General features: G+C 34.5%; 1 protein-coding gene and 1 long non-coding RNA gene across 6 annotated transcripts in view; one reads left to right on the top strand and one right to left on the bottom strand.

Moving 5' to 3' along the window:
- The window catches only part of LOC132517035 (uncharacterized), a 51,068-nt gene extending 37,669 nt beyond the window's left edge, over positions 1-13,399 (top strand). The window contains exons 3-4 of one of the 5 annotated variants that reach the window (XR_009539566.1): positions 507-713; positions 13,279-13,399. This is a non-coding gene — a long non-coding RNA (uncharacterized LOC132517035). Of the gene's footprint in view, positions 1-506; positions 714-1,352; positions 1,499-5,185; positions 5,405-8,052; positions 8,348-11,365; positions 11,608-13,278 lie in introns of those variants that run through there. The other 4 variants (XR_009539563.1, XR_009539565.1, XR_009539562.1 and 1 more) reach the window with 4 other exon arrangements.
- The window catches only part of SLC12A2 (solute carrier family 12 member 2), a 109,939-nt gene that overhangs the window by 28,789 nt on the left and 59,971 nt on the right, over positions 1-21,179 (bottom strand). Inside the window, exons 10-17 of the mRNA XM_060143503.1 lie at positions 19,625-19,776; positions 14,127-14,234; positions 12,919-13,042; positions 11,771-11,872; positions 9,781-9,936; positions 9,087-9,186; positions 4,417-4,528; positions 2,823-2,963 (exon numbers count right to left, since the gene is read on the bottom strand). Of these exons, the coding sequence (XP_059999486.1) occupies positions 2,823-2,963; positions 4,417-4,528; positions 9,087-9,186; positions 9,781-9,936; positions 11,771-11,872; positions 12,919-13,042; positions 14,127-14,234; positions 19,625-19,776 (995 nt within the window). The remainder of the gene's footprint in view (positions 1-2,822; positions 2,964-4,416; positions 4,529-9,086; positions 9,187-9,780; positions 9,937-11,770; positions 11,873-12,918; positions 13,043-14,126; positions 14,235-19,624; positions 19,777-21,179) is intronic.

Genomic DNA, 21,179 nt, shown 5'->3' with positions numbered 1-21,179 from the left:
GTCAGAATGTATAGTAAAACAAACCCATCTAAAACAGCACCGCTAGAACTATAAAATAAGTCACTGTATAAAGAAATCAATGTACAAAAAACTATTTTGACAAAGATTATAAACCTCTAACAGACATAAAGGCATTTTCCACTTTATGTAACAGGTTTCGAGAAGGTTCGAAGGAAAGAGAAGTACACTCAGTGGCAACTTACACTAAAATTTCAGTGATTAGTTCTAAAGAGGCAATTCACCTATCTGTAAGGATATTTTAAACAGTTCCTCAGACAGCTCTGCCACTGGAATAAACCATCTCCTGGGCATCTTTGTAAAGGAAATAGCACTTGCCAGGTTTATAGGGCAGTCTCAAAATGACACTGTTCTATGTATGCTCCCTTTGCCCCACACTGGTGAAACTGTCATGACCCACAGGGGTGCGTATGTTAGGTAGAGCAGAATGATAAGGAGGATGGTTCCTAACTCTTGGCCAATTTACGATATCATCATTTATACCACAGAAACCCACGAGGGCAGTGGCTCTCAAAGTGTAGTGCCTGGACTGGACCAGCAGCAGCAGCGTGATCACCGGGAAACTTGTTAGAAATGCAAATTCTTGGGCCTCACCCTAGACCTACTGAATCACTGTAAAGATGCGGCCCAGCAGTCTGTGTTTTAGCAAGTCCACCACGTGATTCTGATGCAGGCTGAAGTTAAGAACCATTGCTGTAAGTAAATATTTTCATTTCCTTCATAACATTTATTAAATACATAGAGTAGTTATCAAAGTATTCCTATAAACTGCACAAAAGCAAGCAAGATTTACCCACTAGAAACAACCTTATGACCAGGGGTGGAATTCCGTTTGAAATATTTATATATTTCACATACAAAAGCGAATAAAGTAATAAATAATCATGTATCCACCACTCAGCTTAAGAAAACAAATTTCACAAATATCAAGTACCCAACGTATCCTTTTCAAGATCTTGTATTTTTACTATATATTCCATTATCTAGGCATATATACGTATGAATTTTTAAGTTACATATTTTTAAAAATTTACATCATCTTCATATTACTCATGTTCTTATTTTAACTTGCTATTTTCCTTAACATTTCTGTCTGAGGTTTATCCTCATTGATATGTATAGTACCTTTTCACCACTATATGGAATTCCACTGCATGATTATGCCACAATTTTCAATAATATGATTAATGGCTGCTGAAGTTACTTTAATTTCCTTTTCACTGTAAGAAATGATAGTGCTATGAAACTTCACATAGCCTTCTTCACATGTGTAAAATTTCTCTGTGGTATACACTTAAGAATGGAATGTCTCAGGATATCTGCACTTTTCAAAGACACAGAATACTGCCAGGTTGCTGTCCCAAGTGATTGTCCAGTCTACATTTACTACAGCAGTGCAAAGATTTCCAAGTGCTCTACACCATTTCTAACACTTGGTATTGGCAGACCTGATTCTGATCAATCTGACAGGTATGGAATAAAGCTGTACTGCGGTTTTAATTTTTACTTCTGTCATTTAGGTTTCCTCTTCTTTGCATGTCTATTGCTATTCTTTTTTTCTCTTATAGATTTAGTATTTCTTTATATATTGTGCACCACATTCTTTTGCTGGTAACATTATCTTCTTTAGGTCTGTGGCTTCATTTTTTGTTTTCATGCTTTCTTTAGAAGCACAGTTTTATAAATGTTAACTAAAAAATAATCGGTTTCTTCTTCATAATTCAACTTTTTGTGTCTCATTTAAAAACTTCTTCCCTAGTCCAAGATCATAAAATTATTCTCTATTTTCTTCTAAAAGCTTACAAATTTTGCCTTTCATGTTTACGTCTTTAATCTATCTGGAAATGTTTTGTTGTTTGGTTTATAAGGATGTGTTATATATATTTTTCACATAAATTATCAATTATCCCAGCTCATCTTTTCAATGTCACCTCTGTCATGTATTAAATTTCCTATATGAGTGGCTCTATTTCTACTCAGTTGAATTGTCTGTCTCTACTTCAATACCACAATGTCTTAATCACAATAGTTTTATGCTAATAAGCCTTTATATCTGGCAAAGCAATCCCACTCCCACCCCTTATTATTCCTGAGGATAGCCTATGCTATTCTTAACCAAGTGCTTGTCAAGTTTTAAAAAACACAAAACAGAAAGGGCCCAGTGACAGCACTGAGTCCCCCACCTCTAACAAAGCAGCTCCACAATCGACACAGTCAATGGGCTTTTGCTTAAGCTTTCTTTTGAAGAAAGAGGTTCCTATAAAAATAAGTTGGCCAACACTGTCTCCCTACAACCTTTAAGGGTTGAAGAAACTGAGTTTCTGAGAAGTTAAATAACTTGATTGGTCCGAAATCCATAATAAGGAAGTAGCAGTGCTAGCATTTAAACCTACGACTGATTCCAAATCCCACATTCTGGTTACTAGGACACACACAAAACCGAAAGAGAAGTCTAAGTTTAGCACCAGTAAAATAATAGTGAGAAATATAGTAGGGAATTAGAATTTTTAAAAAATTAAATAAGGACTGCCATTACTTAAAACAACAGGGAGTGAATGGGAACTATCTTAGGAAAAGGACAGAAATAGGCTAAGATAATTCACAAAGAGGTTCTTCACTGTCAGCCAACAGCACAGTATTTCTGTAACTCTCAAATTATACAAACTGTAATATTCTACTTAAGTAAAGATATTTTAAAGATTTATGATTTTTATTAATGTGAATAATGAAACCTGGAATAAACAAGTTTTTGAAAGCTTACACAAAACTAAAATACTGTCATTTGAAAGATGTAACAAATTTACCTGCATCAAATGTTGTGCACCCTCTCTCAAATCATCTGCATGTACTGGAGCATAAAAAGCCTTCGTTTTGTTTTTAATAAGCCATCGCTGATATTTGGCTTGATCAATGGACATCTCTTTCATAGCTTGTCTTCGAGGGCCCTTTAAGGTAAAAATATTAATAATGTCTTTAACTGAAAGGTAATCTATTTCCCCTTTATAAAAATCCTCCTGTTATCTTGGTTTAAACAAGGTGTCTAAACATGGCGGTGGGGGAGAAGGGAAGTATAATGATAGCTTTTCATTTTCCTGTCAGTGAATTCTTTCCAATAAAGATTATGAAAAAACAGTGTTGATGGAACAAAGACACAGAGGGTGCCAGTAGAAGGAAGAAGAGGAGAGGAATAAACACAGACTTGGAAAAATAAATGTTTTGATACTATTAAATGAAAGAAATTATAAATTATTGAAAATGGAGAAGAGATTACACAGAGAAAAATAAGAGCCTTCTGTTTTTCTATGGAAAGTTTCCCATCTTATTTTTTGTTTGTCTCAAATGTCTGAGTTGTTAATTCTCAGAAACCTAGAAGTATCATTACAAGTCAAAGTGAGCTATATAAATACGTTTTTTCTTTGTACTTGTTAAACGATGAAATGACACAAGAAAGGCTTTTTTAACTTGCCATTCTATTTTGATCCTTGTAAGCAACACATAAAATGTGTTACACGTTTTACCTAAAATGTATTTTTAAAAAATCTAAAACTAAGATTAAAAGTATACCCTAATTATACATGAATAAGACAAGGAAAAGTACAATTTATCTTTCCTAGTAGAATTTCCCCTTTGTAATTTCTTATGCTCAAGACCCCAACCTGAATTGATCTAAGATAAACTGTGAAACTCCACAGGTCCTGAGTGGAGTCAGTGTCTCAGTGTGTTCTTCCACTACCCCCCCCCACATGCACGCACATGCACACTCACACGCACGTGCATGCACACTCACTTTGCTACTATACAAGTAGAAGATCAACTCTAGCAGGGGCTGGGACGTAGGGCATATAACACACATTTCTAGCACCAAAATAAAATGAACAGTAGAGCCTGGGAGATAAGTTAATCTGGCAAATACTCCAATTTCTTATGCTGAAAAGGTGATCCATCATCTAGTAATTGTTTTCAATAGCCAGGATGCCAAAAACAAAAAACTACTTTTGGATGACCGTCTACCCCTATTTTAAATAATTTCCTTGCTCATGAATAAAACTAAAATGAATGAGCAATTAAAGTGTTTGAATTTGGAAATTCAGCATTCACTCTACTCTTCTTACATATCAGATACTAGATATCTACCATGATTTGTCCACCTCCTCCAGCCTCTTTTTTTTCCTGGTAAGTATATGTTCCCAGTATTCTCAGGACTTTATGAGATTTATCAGCAAGCAAAAACACATACTGAATTCCATTTAGGTTCCTTAGTTATTGGGAAGTAATTTTTCTTAGCAAAGCAATATAGTTGCTAAGACCTACTCAAATTATTTCAAATCTAGAAAGCTCCACAAATTACATACACAGAGTGAAAAATGTTTTAATATAGAAAACAAAACTAGTACTTACCACATGTACATGACCACAGATCATCAAACCAACATTTTTTGTGAAATCATGAACAAGATGAAGTAAAGCTGGGCGTGAGTTTGGAGCACCTGTCATAACAAGACACTGTGGCCTAATTTAAGATTAAAAAGAAAGAGAAGTTTAGGGTTTTGATAACATGGACATGATTTTAAGTCACTTCTCTAAGAATATATTATTACACTAGCCACTCCTTTATGCAACTGTCCTCAAGACAGGCCACAAGATTCTCACAGAAGATGACATAACTAGGGTTCCTTGGTACATGAGAAATGCAGAAAAACAAAACCTTCTTTGAACAACCATCATACCAAATGTCCTAAATTAATAGGTAATATTATACATCAAGATTCTGGGAGGCACTACAGAAAGAAATGACCATGCTGGTTAAAAACATGTAACAACTTTTCATCTTACAAAGGTAATAAATATTCCAGTTCTTTCACAGAGTCCACAAAACTTCCTGAGAGCATGGCCTTGCCTTCATGTAAAAAACAGGTCACTTTCCTTCTTAGCTTGATCACATCATACTTACTTCTACTTTGTAATATCAGCCCTCCCTAATCTAGTTTAATTTTAATGACGTCATATGAGTAAAACCACCTGTGGTGAAGAAAAGGTTTCTATTTGAACTAAAAGTTTTAATACTAATTAATTATGCTGAAAGCCAAAATTGAATTCAGTTGCCTTTGCAAACACAAGACAGTGGCAAGACTTTCATGGGTTTTTTTTTTTGGTTTTTTTTTTGCAGTACGCGGGTCTCTCACTGTTGTGGCCTCTCCCGTCGTGGAGCACAGGCTCCAGATGCACAGGCTCAGCGGCCATGGCTCAAGGGCCCAGCTGCTCCGCGGCATGTGGGATCCTCCCGGACCGGGGCACGAACCCACGTCCCCTGCATCGGCAGGCGGACTCTCAACCACTGCGCCACCAGGGAAGCCCTTTCATGTATTTTTAACCCTTGATTTTTGTTGACGAGAAATAAAAATCAACCTTGTTTGAGGAAAAAAAATTCAGGTATCCATGTTATGAATTCAAACAGATTCAGAAAAAATTTTTTTAAAAAAATTTTGATTTTTTTTTTAAATTAAGTTTTATTGGAGTATAGTTGCTTCACAATGTTGTTAGCTTCTACTGCACAGCAAAATGAATCACAACAATGTGTATAATTAAAACAAACTTTAACAAAAAGCAAATAGACTAAAAATTCTGACTTACCTACTAAATTGTTAGGGTAGTTCCTAACTATACTTATAAAATAAGCAGGAAAACCTGAATAAAGACCTAAAAATGGTACTAACTCATTCAGAATTTTAGCAAGCTATGTGAAAAGCCAGTTCTGCTTGGGGGAATTGCTTTGGGGCAATCAAATATGAAGTCCTCCTCTAAGGCCCAGACTGCTAGTAGTCCAGTCTCTCCACCTGAGCTTCAGCAGGCTACATGGCTCCCCAGCTAAACACTGCATTTCCTAGCCTTCCTAGCAGCTAAAAGTGGCCCTGTGACTGATTTCCAGCCCGTACGATGTCCCTAATTCCTTGTCCTGTTCTTTAAAAATGAAGCTGGCCACCCTCCATACTTTTCTCCCCTTTCCGGTAAGCTAGGCCGTGGTGGAGGGGGGGTGATGTCTTTGACCACATGGACAGAAAAACACATCCTAGGGAATGGCAGACTGACAGATAAAAGGAATGTGGAACTTGAATAACCAAGTGCAGCCAATCTACTTACCAGCCATGAATATCCATCTACCTCTGGACTATCACATAACACTGATATCTATCTTGTTTAGCCACTTTAGTTTTTCAGCTTTTTGTTATGGTAGTTTAACCTATTACTAATATAACCTATTACTGAGGGAAATGAACTTGTAGTCCCTATCTTTACTATCAATAGATAGTAAACACACCACACAAAGGCATAATTTGGGTGTAATTTTATCATTCTAAAGAAAGGTATAGAACAAAATATATTAGGGATTATTTCTAGTAACAATGACAGAGTATGAACATCTGCCTTCATCTTTACTCCCTCCTTAAAAATCTCCATAGTATGATGGGATTTTTTAAGTCACCAAAAATATGGAGAACAGGATAGGACACAATAGCATTGAATTTTGAAAGCCAGAAAGCAGATGGAAGAAAAATAAAGGATTTGACAAATCAGGAAAAGGCTAAATTACAAATGAGCATAAGAGAAAACTATGAAGCCATCTGATTTTACACCTAAGAACCATCAAAATGCCTAGGACTTAGAGGCAATAGATGTCTTTGGAAATGGCAGGGGCAATATGTTAAAGAAACTAAAATAAGAAGGACTGATTTAAAGTTTGCATAAGAAGCACCTAGATGAACCCAAATCATTTCCATCACTATGATGGGCAACTGTCCCTGTCCCTCTCCAATCCTGTTAGGCTAGGGCTTATTTGCTAGAGAGACCTCTGGTCTGGGAGCATAAGCATATGTCCCAGATCTCTGGTCTGAGGGCATAAGCAGCTACTTTAAGTAGGGGAGTTAGGAGAACATTTACTATATGCTGAACCCTGAGATCTCTGAGCTGCCTTCCCACTTGGCTCTCAGAACTCTGGTAGCCAGAACTTTATCAACAAGCAGAAGATTAAAAGATTCTTTTCTGAGAAATCTAATCAGATCAAAATAGAAAACCTTTAAGATGACTTAAATTTCTTAAAGAACCAGCAAAGCCACATTAATCTACATCAAGGGCTTCACTGACAAGCCCCAGCCACCAATGCAGAACTTCCCTGGCCCAGGATCACAGATACTTCAGACAATGCTAAATCTAAGAACCCAAATTAAAGAGGCAGGAAATAGTGAGAAAGACTATTTCTCACTATTCAAGGAAATAGAAACTGTGAAGCGAAGAAAACAAAATCTTCTGGCAAATTTGGTGAACGCTGAGATACTGATAAATAGAAATTTAAACAGGAAAAAAAATTTATTGCCTACACAGAAAACAAAAAGCCTGTACAGGAAAAAAAAGCAATCATAATTTACTACATGGCTGGGCTCTTGAATCATGCTTAAAATGTCAGAATATAAATATCAAGTCTAATATAATCAAAATAATGACATAAAAAATACCCTGGGATGGTGGGGTAAAGGGAAGGGTGCACATGTGTGGTGGGCATACATGGATGAAAGAAATCAGCAGATAACGCCTTAAGTTAAAACTCAAACAATACAACAAGACAAACCCTCTTTTTGGGAATATGAAGTAAATATTACACGATTCAGTTAAAAGTGGTTGCCTGTGGCATGAGAGAAACAGGGATTTGAGAAGTGGGGCAATTGCTAATTTTCATGACAAACCTAAGTTTTTCCTCTTTAAACTATGTTCATGTATAATTCTGATAAAAATTTTAAAACACTTTAGAATAAAATTTTTTTTAAATTTCCCCATTACTGTAATAAGCCAAAGCAACAGTTTTTTATTAATGGCAAATTAACTCTGACTCTTGGTCATACTCTCAGTTCTGGAATACAACTTTTTACGTAAAGGAATGATTTCTATTTTCTGCCATATTTGGCATCGACTAGTCAAAATGTTCAAAATGTACTGCATTTAAAGTTTTCCTCCCAGGGCTCTCATTTCTTTTTCTTTTTCCAGTTTCTCTCTACTCCTAAGCTGAAGATCTGTGGTCTCTGGAAAACTTTCATTCTAGAAGAAAGTTGCGGGCAGGGCGGGGGGAAGAACCCAAAGAGTTAACAAAAAGATATACAAAGATGTTTCTTCCTGGGGGAAATTTGGTAGAGCACTTCTTTTCTGGCACGTATCCACTCTGGAAGTTTTCTTTAAAAAAGAGTTTGCCTTTTGATTTACTGAAACAAGGAATTTATTTCTGTGATTACTGTGCAGAAGCCAGTGAGAAGTGATTACTCATGACTGTGGAAAGTCACCTGTTCAGAACCAGGCTTACATGAACAGTATGAGAATGGCTGTCTAATGATCTATTGTCTAAAAATGACAAGCCTACTTATAGCTTGGTATAAGTAATAATCTACAATTTCTAAGAATCTATATAAATAAACAATACTCCTGGATTTACAACAGTGCTTTAGTAACTGAATCTCATCAATTATTAGAAGCATGTTAAATTAAGGAATAGTTTTTAAAATGATAACTGATAAACTATTATAAGATAAAAAATAAAGTAATTTATTGAAGAAAGTAAGAAATACTCTTCACTCTAAGGCATTCTTTATCACTAAAACTGGTTTCCAGTACCACAATGAGAATGAAGCCACTAACATGAAAATATTTACTGACTTAGTAAAATTGCAAAAAGGGGATTTTTATGAATTTCATCCTCAGTAGTTATATAACTACTGAGGCCACAGAGGGGGAAAAAAAGTTTACTTTATGATACCTACTATTTAAAAGTTTTCAAATGAGAGACCTCCAAAACTTTCACAACATTTTTGCAGGGTAGATGATAATTTATCTCTTTGTAAAATTTTGATAACAAGAAACCTCAATCTTGTTTTTGAATAAACTGCTCAAATCAAACCAAAACAAGAAATAATACCCTATGCTTTTAGAGAAATTTCCATGAAATATCAGCATATGAAAATGTTACTGAACAATAAAGGAAGAACTGATTGCCACCTAAGACAAAATGTTTCTGTTACCTTATGACTTACCTGAAGTTTTTCACATGATCTTCCACTCCAGAAAGACGTATCGAATGCTGCAGTGCATTCAGGTAAGTCAGGGCTTGTGTGGAGGATCCCCAGTTCACATCTGTGGGAAGACAGTATTCATGCAGCAGCTTAATACCGGTTGTAACAAGTCATCAATAACAAGTACTTTCACATTTAAAAAGTCAATTGCTAAAATAAACTATTGTACTCAGGACTTTCAATAGTTCAAGTTCATGGCATGAAATTAAGACAATGCCAATCTGAACTACAATTACATTTAAAAAAAAAGTACAACTTAGAAAAGACTGGGATGATAGGGCTGCAGACATGCTGTGCATGCAACTCAAAATGAGCCTTTTACAAATAAAGACAACATTTAAAAATTACTGCTTATATAGCCAAAGGTCTAAAAGGAAAGAGGCAGATCTATGATTGTTATAAAGTACTATTTATAGTACTGAACAGTTTAAGTTATTTGAACAGGCAAATTTTACCTCTTACTGAATAAACAAACAGTCTGGACACAAATGATGATTTTAGACATTTGTTACTTTAGAGACTTAATAAGCATATTAGAGAAATAATTGTTTCTGAGATGATTAAAACAGTATCTTCTTTGTCCATTTCATTTCTAAAGCCACCATTCTAATCCAAAACTTCATTCTCTCATACTTGGATTACAAAATGTAATTACCTGGTTTTTTGTAGGTAACATAAATGTAAAGTCCAAGAACTATCACATATGTTAGCAGTGCAGCCCACCAGTTAATGACAAACATCACTATGCAACAAAGAATTGCTCCAAGTAGTGATATCCACATGTTGTAGTATTTGAAGGCAGGGCGCCATCCTAACAATAACAAACAAAATAGATAAATAAAAGTCACTTGGATACCTCATCTGCTTTAGACAGTGGTACATACGTATGCACAAAATAAATTTCTCTGCGGCTGCTACACTAAAAGGTCTTTAAATGTGAACTATAAGGCTAATTATAACAGTGAAGTCATAGACCATTACTGATCACAACATCATGATTCCTGACAGCCATGAAGTGGGCACATCTATTTATGTCCACATTACCCTATCTTACTAGTTTCTGTATTCAAAAAATTCCCTACCAAAAAAGTATAAATCGGCCTACCCCAGTGAATGCTAAAAACTAGAGAAGATTAAAACATTAGGTTTCAAATTGAGTCCTTAATAGTGCGGTTTTATTTTCTGTGTTTTAGCAGGAGACACATCTATATCCTAATGAATGTATAAAACAATTCAAACTGTTCTTCAGAATCATTAAAAAAGTAATCTACTTGCTAGAAAAACTGTGAGTTGACTATAGAATTATACCTTCCCATTTGGGGAAGTATTTATGAATTAATAAGCTCACTCGAAAAACTGTTGAAGACCGTGTTTTAAAATTTTCATTCATAGGTAATTCCAGAGCCCAAAATACTATTTTTAAATCATTTCAATAAAACTTATATTCTTTTCTAAAATTAAACTTTTAAATTTTGAGATAACTGCAGATTCACACAAAGTTGTAAGAAATAATAAAACAGAGATTCCGGACACCCTTTACCTAGTTACTCCCAATGATAACATCTTGCAAAATGATATCACGATATCACAACTAAAATATTAATACAGTCAAGATAAGGAAAAGTCCAACACAAGGATCCCTTGTGTTGCCCTTTTATAGCCACACCCGTACCCACCTCTAAAATTTATATTCTTAAAGTAAAAACTGAAGCTAAGGTGTTTGTGTCCTAAGTTCCCATACTTTATCTTTCCTTTTCTGAGAAACTTTTAGACCCTTAGAAGGAACAGTGCTTTTGTTCCGTATTTCCTTCTCTGATGTCCAACTGCTATCATGGTTTATAACAAAACCCATAAAAAATGTATATGGAGTAATTTTTCAGTTGATAAAGACCCCTTATATTAGAACTCCACAGAACTCATTGTGTTAAAAATATTCCTGGATAGGTTAACTATATCATAATAATGTTCTTGGAACTGAAATAGCAATCATCTGAATAAAATAATAAAAGCAGAAAAAAGCAAAGTAATTCTTTCACAGTGTCAGAATTTAAAATTAATGCTATTTTAAATTCTTTGAAGACAAGAAACAGGCATTATTTACCAATCAACTTCATGATAAAGAGATCTTTGAAGACTCAGTTTGACTCAACTATAAAGGCAGAGTGAAGCACTCGTGAGCTAATTCTCCACATGCCATCTTTTAAAATGTGTTAAAGTTTTGTTTTCCTGGGCTTCCCTAGTGGCGCAGTGGTTAAGAATCCGCCTGCCAATGCAGGGGACACGGGTTCGAGCCCTGGTCCAGGAAGATCTCATATGCTGTGGAGCAACTAAGCCTGTGCGCCACCACTACTGAGCCTGCGCTCTAGAGCAAGCGAGCTACAACTACTGAGCCCACGTGCTACAACTGCTGAAGCCTGCGTGCCTAGAGCCCATGCTCCGGAACAAGAGAAGCCACTGCAATGAGAAGCTCATGTACCCCAATGAAGAGTAGGCCCTGCTCGCTGCAACTAGAGAAAGCAACAAAGACCCAACACAGCCAAAAATAAATAAATAAAATAAATAAATTTATATATAAAAAAAGTTTCATTTTCTCTAAAATTAGACATTACCACATTTACAGAACTTTTAAAAAAACGTAAAGTCACCTGGAGATTTTGCAAGTGATGCATGAAATACTGAAAAATTGATCAACGCATATGATGCAAGGAAGAAGTTAGAGATAATTGGAGCAATAACATTCAGTTCAGCTGCAAAAGAAACATGAAGCATATTTAACTGACATATTAGACCTTTTTTTAACTCTTCAAAACTATGAATTATTTCAAACCTGTAGATAACAGCATAATGAATACTCCTACATCCACAAACCAGATTTAATGAATTTTGCCATATATACTTTATATACTTTAATTTTCAGAAATCATACCTTATGTACACAGTAGAAGCCCCCTTTATACCTCAACTCATCAAAGTTGGAATATTCTTTCCAATGACATTTCGTTTTACTACACACATAAATGGTCCATAAGCATTGTGTAGCACTCTTCTGGGTGTTTTAAAAGTTAACGTAAATTATATCATACTATATTATCATTCTGTAATTTGTTATTTTTACATTTATTATATTTGAGATTCATCCATATTAATATATGAAAACCAAGTTTATTCATTTTTTTACTGCTGAATATTATTCTGCAGTTTCACTCTTCTGTTGATAGGTACTCAGGTTGCTTCCATTTATCACTATTATAATTAATGACACTAAGAATATTCTTATATATGTGCATTTCTATAGGGTAAAAACCCCTAAAAAGAACTGTTGGGTCACAGGACACTTAACCAAATACATTCTTAAATATCACATGAGAGTTAGTTTCCAGTAGTATAATCAGACTTTTAATAAAAGTCCAAAGTCTTCTTGAGCAGTGAAAGACCCATTAGCTTCCTTACGATCAGAGGCAACAGTACCAAAAAGTAGATCGGCGGAGGTTCTACCTTCATGAAAGACACTGGAATCCTTTTCCTTACGCTATTATCATATTTGTTTTAGGGACAAGAACCTGAGAGTTCCCTCTAGCCCTAATGGAGAATTAGTGATGGTAAGAATTTTAGCAAATATTTAACAAGCACTATTATTTGCATTATTTTCTAAACACTCTTTCCTTTGATCAAAAAGAAACTAACTTAGTATTGCAGGCAAAGTAACAGTTTGTTTATAATTTAACAATTCAGTGTTGACAGCTGATACTATAAATGCACCAACATCTACATTAGCGTACATTTATAGACTAACCAATTAAGATGAATCCAAGTGCGATTAAGAATGTTAAGATGTAGCCACGAAGAGGTTCATTATTTTTCCCATAACCTTTAGCAAACATCTGGAAAGCTGGGTAGATGTTGTCCTTACATAAGGCCTAATGAAGAAATGTAAACATTAAAATGAAATATATCGAAATAAGACATACAGATCTGCTTACAGTTACAATAGGTTAATCAGGAATGGAACCCAAGTTTCTAATTCTTGGTCCTCTTTCTTTCCCCTCACGCTGCTTCACCTACAAACTGTAAAGGAGATTCAAACATTTCTAGCATCAGAAAGACAGGAGGTTTAGAATACACTGAAGTTTTTATCCATTTTATTCCACCCCAGGTTGAAATTCTTATATGAATAAAGAGCCAAAGGAGCAGGCATACACATAGAAGAAATGTGGAACCTTGAGAAGTATGACAGACGTGTGACCTATTTTAAGAAAACCAAGTCCAAATCCTAGACTCAAAACAAATGAAAATCCTAATTATAAAACATAATCACCTTTCTTAAAACAATACTGAAAATAATTTTAGTAAATATTCTACACCTCTACTGTACTAACTAGCTACAATAAAAAATTAAGAACAAACAAAAAGAACAAAGGAAATTAACAAAGCTGCAGAATCGATATCTCATTTGTTTTAGTAATAAAAAGTATTTTCTATCCAGTATCAGCCATTTATTTAATGCTCATTTAAGGGAAACAATGTCTATCATACTTATTATTTATATCCTGAGTACCTAACATAATGCATAGCACGTATTAGACATTCAGATATTCATAAAATTAAACATTAATGTTGGCATTATGCTAATAGGAATAAGATACTTTAATTCTTTTGATTTATGGTCTTGGACTATACTTTTTATCCTTGGTAAGACATTATGAAAATTTATGCTAACAGTATGTCCATAAAGCAAAAATTCATCACCACTTCCAGAAAGACAACTCAAAACTTACACCCTGAGAGTAGATATAGGCCAAGTGTTTATATATACACATCCACATTCATATGCATAAAATTAAATATGCTACTCTGGATATATGTGTTTGTATATGTCATATAAATATCAATACATGGGCTTGATAGAAGTAAACAAATAATTTAAAAATATTAAAAATCCCATATTTAAATATATTACCTTAACTGCCCCTTTAATAAAATTTGTAACATGAAAATACTTACCTGAAATATTTTGGGCGCACTCACAAGGGATGCTAATGCAGAAGAAAGAGTGGCTGAAAAGATACCTGCAGAAATTAGTGGTGCAAAGCCTGACACCATGCTCATTACCTTAAAAAAGTGACAAAAATGGAAAAGTAAGTCTTACATAAAATTCAAAAAAGAACACAACACTTCATCTTTATTATTCCTATGAAGAACACTAATAGTAATTCTGGGAGAAATCTGATAAAAATAACAATAGTAAACAGTAATAATGGTTACGTGCGTACAAACTTCTGAAACTGATTTACCACCAGCCCTAAATGTAAAAAAACTTTTTATTTTGTAAAATGTCAAAGGCACACACAATGGCAGAAGAACATACTAAACTACAAAGTATCCATCGCTCAGTTTCAACAGGGCCAATCTTTTCATTATTGTGAATTAAACCCCAGATCTCATTTCATGCGTAAATTTTTGTGTGTACCTCTAATGCGTAAAAACCTTTAAAAACTGTAACTCCAGGGCTTCCCTGGTGGTGCAGTGGTTGAGAGTCCGCCTGCCAATGCAGGGGACACGGGTTTGTGCCCCGGTTCGGTAGGATCCCACATGCTGCGGAGCGGCTGGGCCCGTGAGCCATGGCTGCTGAGCCTGCGCGTCCGGAGCCTGTGCTCCGCAATGGGAGAGGCCACAGCAGTGAGAGGCCCGCATACCGCAAAAACAAAAAACAAACCAAAAAAAACTGTAACTACAAAGTCACTGTCACAGCTTATAAACTGGGTAATTCCTTAACAGCATCAAATACCCAATCACATTCAAAATCCCCAAATTATTCCTCTTTTCTTGCTTTTTAAAAGTTTGTTCAAATCAGGATCCACAAAAGGATTACATTTACATTTGGTTGATATGTCTCTTAAGTCTTTTTCAATCTACAGGCTCACCCTTTCCTTTACATTTTATGATTTTTATGTCATTTCTCCTAGAGAAACCCCACGCTCTGGATTTTGCCGACAATCTCCACTGCCTTGTTTAACTTGTTCCTCTCACCTCTATTTCTAGTCAACTGGTAGGTAGGTAGATCTAGACAAGTTGATCAGACTGAGGTACAAGTTTTCTGGCAAGAATATTCCAAGGTGGTTTGATATACTTCTGTCAGGAAGGTTGTTTCCTTTTTTTAATGTTAAGATAGTAGATTGGTATTGTGGTTATGTTTTTTGTTTGTCTTTAAAGAGTACTTATTAAAGCTAAAAGTAGAAATATCCAGCTGAAAGGATCTAACTCCAGGATTTGCCTCTAAATAATCTAGGAAGTGAGGAGTCATAAATAAAACAAAATTAGCCATGCGCTGATAACTGATGAACTTGGAAAATGTGTATGTTAGGTACATTACATTGCTTTCTCTATCTTTGTACATGTTCAAACATTTCCCTATGATGAAGTTTAAAAAAAATGGATCACTAACTTAGACAATGAGAAGGCAATCAAATAAATCCAAACAGAGGAGCACAATACAAAATAAATTGCCTGGACTCTTCAAAATGTCAACATCCTGAAAGGTTAAAACAGGCAGGCTGGGAACTCCTCTAGATTAAAGAATTTTAAAGTAACTAAAGGCCATGTGTGACACCAGATTGAATCCTGGATCTGAGAAAAATTGATCTGGGACATTACTGGAAGAAGAGAGGAAGTATGAATATGGAATATATATTTAGACAACAGTATTTCATCAACACTGAATTACTTGGGTGGGAAATTTTACCGTGCTTGTACAGAATGTTTTAAATATTTCAATCTGATTGTCATGTGATGTCTATAATTTATTCTCATTATGTTTGAGGAGAAAAATACTATACATATATATATATATATATATATATATATATAAAGATAAGGCAAATGGGGCAAAATATAAACTACTAGTAAATACAAATGAAGGGTAGGTACACAGGTTTTCATTGCACTGTTCCTTGTGAACCTTTGAAATCTGTCTAAGTATTAAATTGATTCCTAAGAGTTGTTTAATGGATTCAGGTACTGTCAACTTGATCTATGCATTATAAATTTTACCAGTAGTGAATGATGATCAACATCTAGATTCATTACTTCATTAGTGGAGATTTACCTTTCATTTATATTGACCAAGAACATGCCAACTGAGACCAAGGAGATAAGGAAATCAGGTTTTAGGCTGTTTACTATACACTTGCCTATAATTTAATATTAAGTCTGATGTAAAACTAGCTCTGGGCACAATCCCTGGCCATAATACCTAAGTCTGGTTTCATGTATACATAAACCACCTTGTTTCACTTAAATGTCTCTCCCTGCATCTTTCAGAAGATTTAGATTTAAACCTGAAGAACATATTTAAGAGTTTTAAGAAACATTAGCATTGACTTCTCTGACTTCTCTGAGAAAAGAAAAAAGATGATTTTCTATTCAGCCTTTTAATACCAATTTAGTAGTTACATACACATGATACATTTTTCATAATCACTATTTTTACACAGTTATTATTTAATGCTAGATTATCTAGCATTGCCAAATCTGTCCTTAGGGAAGGAGATTATAAAGGATAGATAAGGTGGACCAAGATAAAAATAAGCAGACTTGATTTCTGTTATATATACTTCTCAGATAATACAAAATTCCATGTCTGTCTGTAATGCCTTCAAAGTTAAGTAAGTACAAAGGCAGGAGGTAAATGAAGAAAAAAGGGGAGAAAAAAGAATATGATACATTGATAGATTAAGCCAAAACTGACACCAGCAACATTACATATAACCATAACATTTCACCTTTCATGTTTTGAGGAAAAGATTCATTTTCTTTTCTTCCATCATCTCTGAATTAAGATAAATAATGCTCCATGCTTAGCGTCTAGAAACTATGCTTCTATGATTTGCCAAGTTTCCTGTTTTCTAGTTATACATTTATCCAATAACCTTTGTGTTTCCCACCATTTTATGGTAAAATATGAGTAGCAAGTAAATGAAATGATTCAAATAATAGTAACATCAGTGTTATCAAAAATACATAGTGGGAACAAAGATGAAAAACAAAAGATGGTCTGGTCTTTAATAAGGGGGGGAAAAAGACAAAAGTCTAATAAAAAGTAAAAAAAAAAAAGTGGCAAGTAAAACGAATGGTGAGATTTTGTGTGGGAAATGTGTGTGTGTTGACGATTTAGGGTCCAAAAAAATGTTCATGGAACTGGGTTTGAAGAGCAGACAGATTTGGACATATAAAAAGAAAAAGCCAGTGCATTCCAAGCAGAGTGAAGCAACAAATAAAGCAACAGAGTAGGGTAAGCGTGTGCATGTATACATATACAAACACGTAATGACTGGAGTTCAGTCTGGATAGAAGCAGTGGGACCTAAGTTTGGGTATGAAAGGCTCTGAAGGAGCAAAGAAGCTCACATTTTGTTTATTAAGCAGTGGTGAGTCAAAGGTTTCAGAGGACATTAAAATGTAGAAATATAAGAAACATAAAACTAAAGAAAATTAAACATTTAAGAAAAATAAAGTGACCCTATTATATATGCATATATTTATCAACTATATGCAAAACAGTATTATATAGTGTGCCTTTGTATAGATTTCATGATGGAGTCTCCACTTACATGCTCCTCAGTTACGTTCTATTCACCATTCTTCATTTTCCAAGTGACAAGCAATTGATAATTTTACAGGATTTTCTTTCCATTCTGTATCGCTTTACAAAGTATTTTTTTTTTAATTTACTTAAATTGGAAAAGCAACTTTACGTACACCAAATTCTCACACTTTGCTTGAATGAGTCCATACTTAGACTTGATAAAGACAACACACTTCTGTATTTCAAGGCAACAACACAGAAATCTGATTGGCATTTTCAGTCACTGGGCAGAGACCAACATCTGTGCCTTTCATACACAGTATCAATGTCCGAATTGGCCTGAATAATTAGCTGGACATGAATACTTTCTTTCATTCCTACGATTTTGCCTAGTCTTATGACTAGAAAAAACAAACTTCTATTACATAATTGCGTTCAATATTTTTAACCACTGAAAGTGCAGTAAATTGCTTGAAACTATACAAAAGAAAATACAAATAATGGCATTAAATATTTAAGTTATAAAATTTTAATGTAAAATACACAGATTCTACATAAAATGTCTATATAATGTTCTACAATACATTAAATCCTCAACTATTCTGTTTATTATGTTTACACATTACTGGAGAAACACTAGGAAGCGAAATTTTTATTTTCCACTTTGAATTAGCAGTACCATCTATTCTATAAATTTACCACAGAATATTTTGTTTTAATCTCCTGAATTTACACCTTTATGTTCTTTTGTTTCTAGCATCCTGAGGCTTATCAAGCAACTCTCAAAATATCCTCCAAATTTTAGTGATTCCTTTTCCTCTTCTATCTAAAACCCATAAATTTTATAAAAATTTCATTTTGCTTTCAGTATCTTACAGAGGTAATAATAAAACTGATATTCTCCAAATACTTAAGCAGTAACACTAATCTTCACACAGTTCATACGTTTAATAGTTCACAAACTTTCAAGCATCCATTAATAATTTTATTAATCTGTTGTTCAATAGTGGTTTAACACAGCATCACTATATGATAGCCAGATCTAATGAAATAAAACTACTGATACTAATCAATACTTTTTTAAAAGGGCATTCATATATAAAGCAATTATGGAGAAACCTCAAATTGGAAAACTGAACTCATTTCAATTAGTATGGGTTTAAATTGCTCAAAATAAAAATGAAATACTTAGATGTAAGTCTAACAAAATATGTACAGGATTGATATTCTGAAAACTACATAATACTTATGAAAGAAGTTAAAGAAGATCTAAATAAATGGAGAAACGTAAGTGTTCATGGGTTGGAACACTCAACATAGTAAATCTATCAATCCTCCCCAAATTCATGTACAAGTTTAATGCAGTTCCTATCAAAATTCCAACAAGACTTTTTTGTAGATAAACATAGATTATTCTAAAATTTATTTGGAAAAGCAAAGGGACTAAAATAGCTAAAACAATTTTGAAAAAGAATAAAGTAGGAGGAATCAAGCTACCCGATTTTAAGACTTAAAACCAACTATAGTAATCAAGAAAGTATGGCATTGGTGGAGGGATAGACACAAAGATCAATGGAACACAACAGAGAATCCAAAAATAGATCCAGCACATATGACCATGTGTGAGATGTTTTCTTGCTTTCTGAAACAGTATACTGTATATATGTACTATATATTATACCCTATGATAAAAGTGTTGCCCTCTGGGGCCCTTTTGCCTCTGAACAGGCTCAGATTTCATTCTTTCATATTTTTCTGTTTTCACAATTAGTTGCGTACAGTCTTTATTGATATCTGGGTATAAAGTAACAACAATCCTCCCTTCTAAGTTTTTGCTATACTCTGAATTGTCAGAGTTGATAGCAGTCTGACCTCTAGATGAACACAGAATGTCTGTATAATATAAATTTGATGCTCACCTGGAAGTTGTTCATTAGGCCATAGGAACAAGGATAGCTTTCACAAGATGAAAAGTCAAAGTTAAATTTGCAGGCTGCAGAAGTACAGTTTGTTAGCTCTGTTACAATAGTGTCATTAACGTTCCCCGTAGCATCCCGAACAACACAAGAACCTGAAGCACAAGTGACAATGAGGACAAAAAATCAAACTAATGCTTACATTCATTTCAAAATTATATACACCCATAAAGAAATTACAGTGCTGACTGTATATACTTGCTTATTATAGCATACATTGTATTTACAATTAAGAAAGGTTTACCTGAAACAGAATTTGGAAAGCATCATGGTCCTCAGTATTAAGAATTATTTGGAATAACGTATGATGTATAACTAACAGTAATGACCATTCCTTAGAGTTCATATATTCTTACTTTTGAAGCACTTTAACAATGCTTTCTCATCATATATGATGTAAAAATCACAGGCATTACAACAAAAACTAAACAATAAAACAAAAATTAAGTTTTGAAAGGAAGAGTTTTTTTAATGACTAGACAGTCTGTATACAGTTCTTCATACTTAAATTTCTTCTTTGGACTTTCAGAGCAGTGTTTGCAAAACCATCTCCTTAAAGGTACTCCTGAAACCACTGGAGGTTGAGGGCAGAACAGAGAGAGCCCTATCTAACCTTAAAGCAGCTATGCTTTTATAGTTCATATTTTGATGTTCTCCATCAGAATTGTCTGGGGAAAAAAGGTTCCACTGCTTGAGCTAGTTACACAATTACTAGTGTATAGGTGATCTTTACTGACTCCGCTACTGAATATCAGGGAGAAAGGGCTACTCCTGTTGCCCTAGTGTAAACAGAATGAAATGAGTACAAGGGCAAGCATTATTGGAGCGTCAGGTAAAAACAGAAATGTTTTCCTGCAATAACAAATTATTTCCCATGAAACATAATCAGTTATATCATTTTTTTAATTAAAAGTAAATTTTCTAGCTTATGTATAATGTATATAAACAGCAGTCCCCAATTTTTTTGGCACCAGGGACTGGGTTCGTGTCAGACAATTTTTCCATGGACGGGGTGGGGATGGTGGGGGGTGGGGTGGGGTGGTGGTGGATGGTTCAGGCAGTAATGCGTGCGATGGGGAGTGGAAGATGAAGCTTCGCTCATTCACATGCCACTCCCCTCCTGCTGAGCAGCCTGGTTCCTAATGGGCCGCGGACCAGTACAGGTCTGCAACCCGGGGGCTGGGGATCCCTGTATACAAGCATGCTAGAAACTTTTAGGGGAATACAAAAATATTTTGCTAATAAGCTTATAAATGTAATTCATTTTCTTTTTTCAAAATGAATTTCAGGAATTTCTGTATGCATTGCAATGATAAATGTAATCGAGTTACTTTTTCAAATGTTAACACAGCCCACCATGATAATATTATTAGCATTTCTAACTCTTGTTTAATAAAATTTCAAAATTACATTTATGCAAATTAGCAGCTCAGTTTGTAAAAACAGTTCTGTCATTACTTCCCAACACATGACTGAATATATGGCAAAAATAAAAATT

Source organism: Lagenorhynchus albirostris, chromosome 3 (assembly GCF_949774975.1).
Source record: "Lagenorhynchus albirostris chromosome 3, mLagAlb1.1, whole genome shotgun sequence".
Lineage (NCBI taxonomy): Eukaryota > Metazoa > Chordata > Mammalia > Artiodactyla > Delphinidae > Lagenorhynchus > Lagenorhynchus albirostris.
This window is presented reverse-complemented; position numbering and strand designations above follow the sequence as displayed.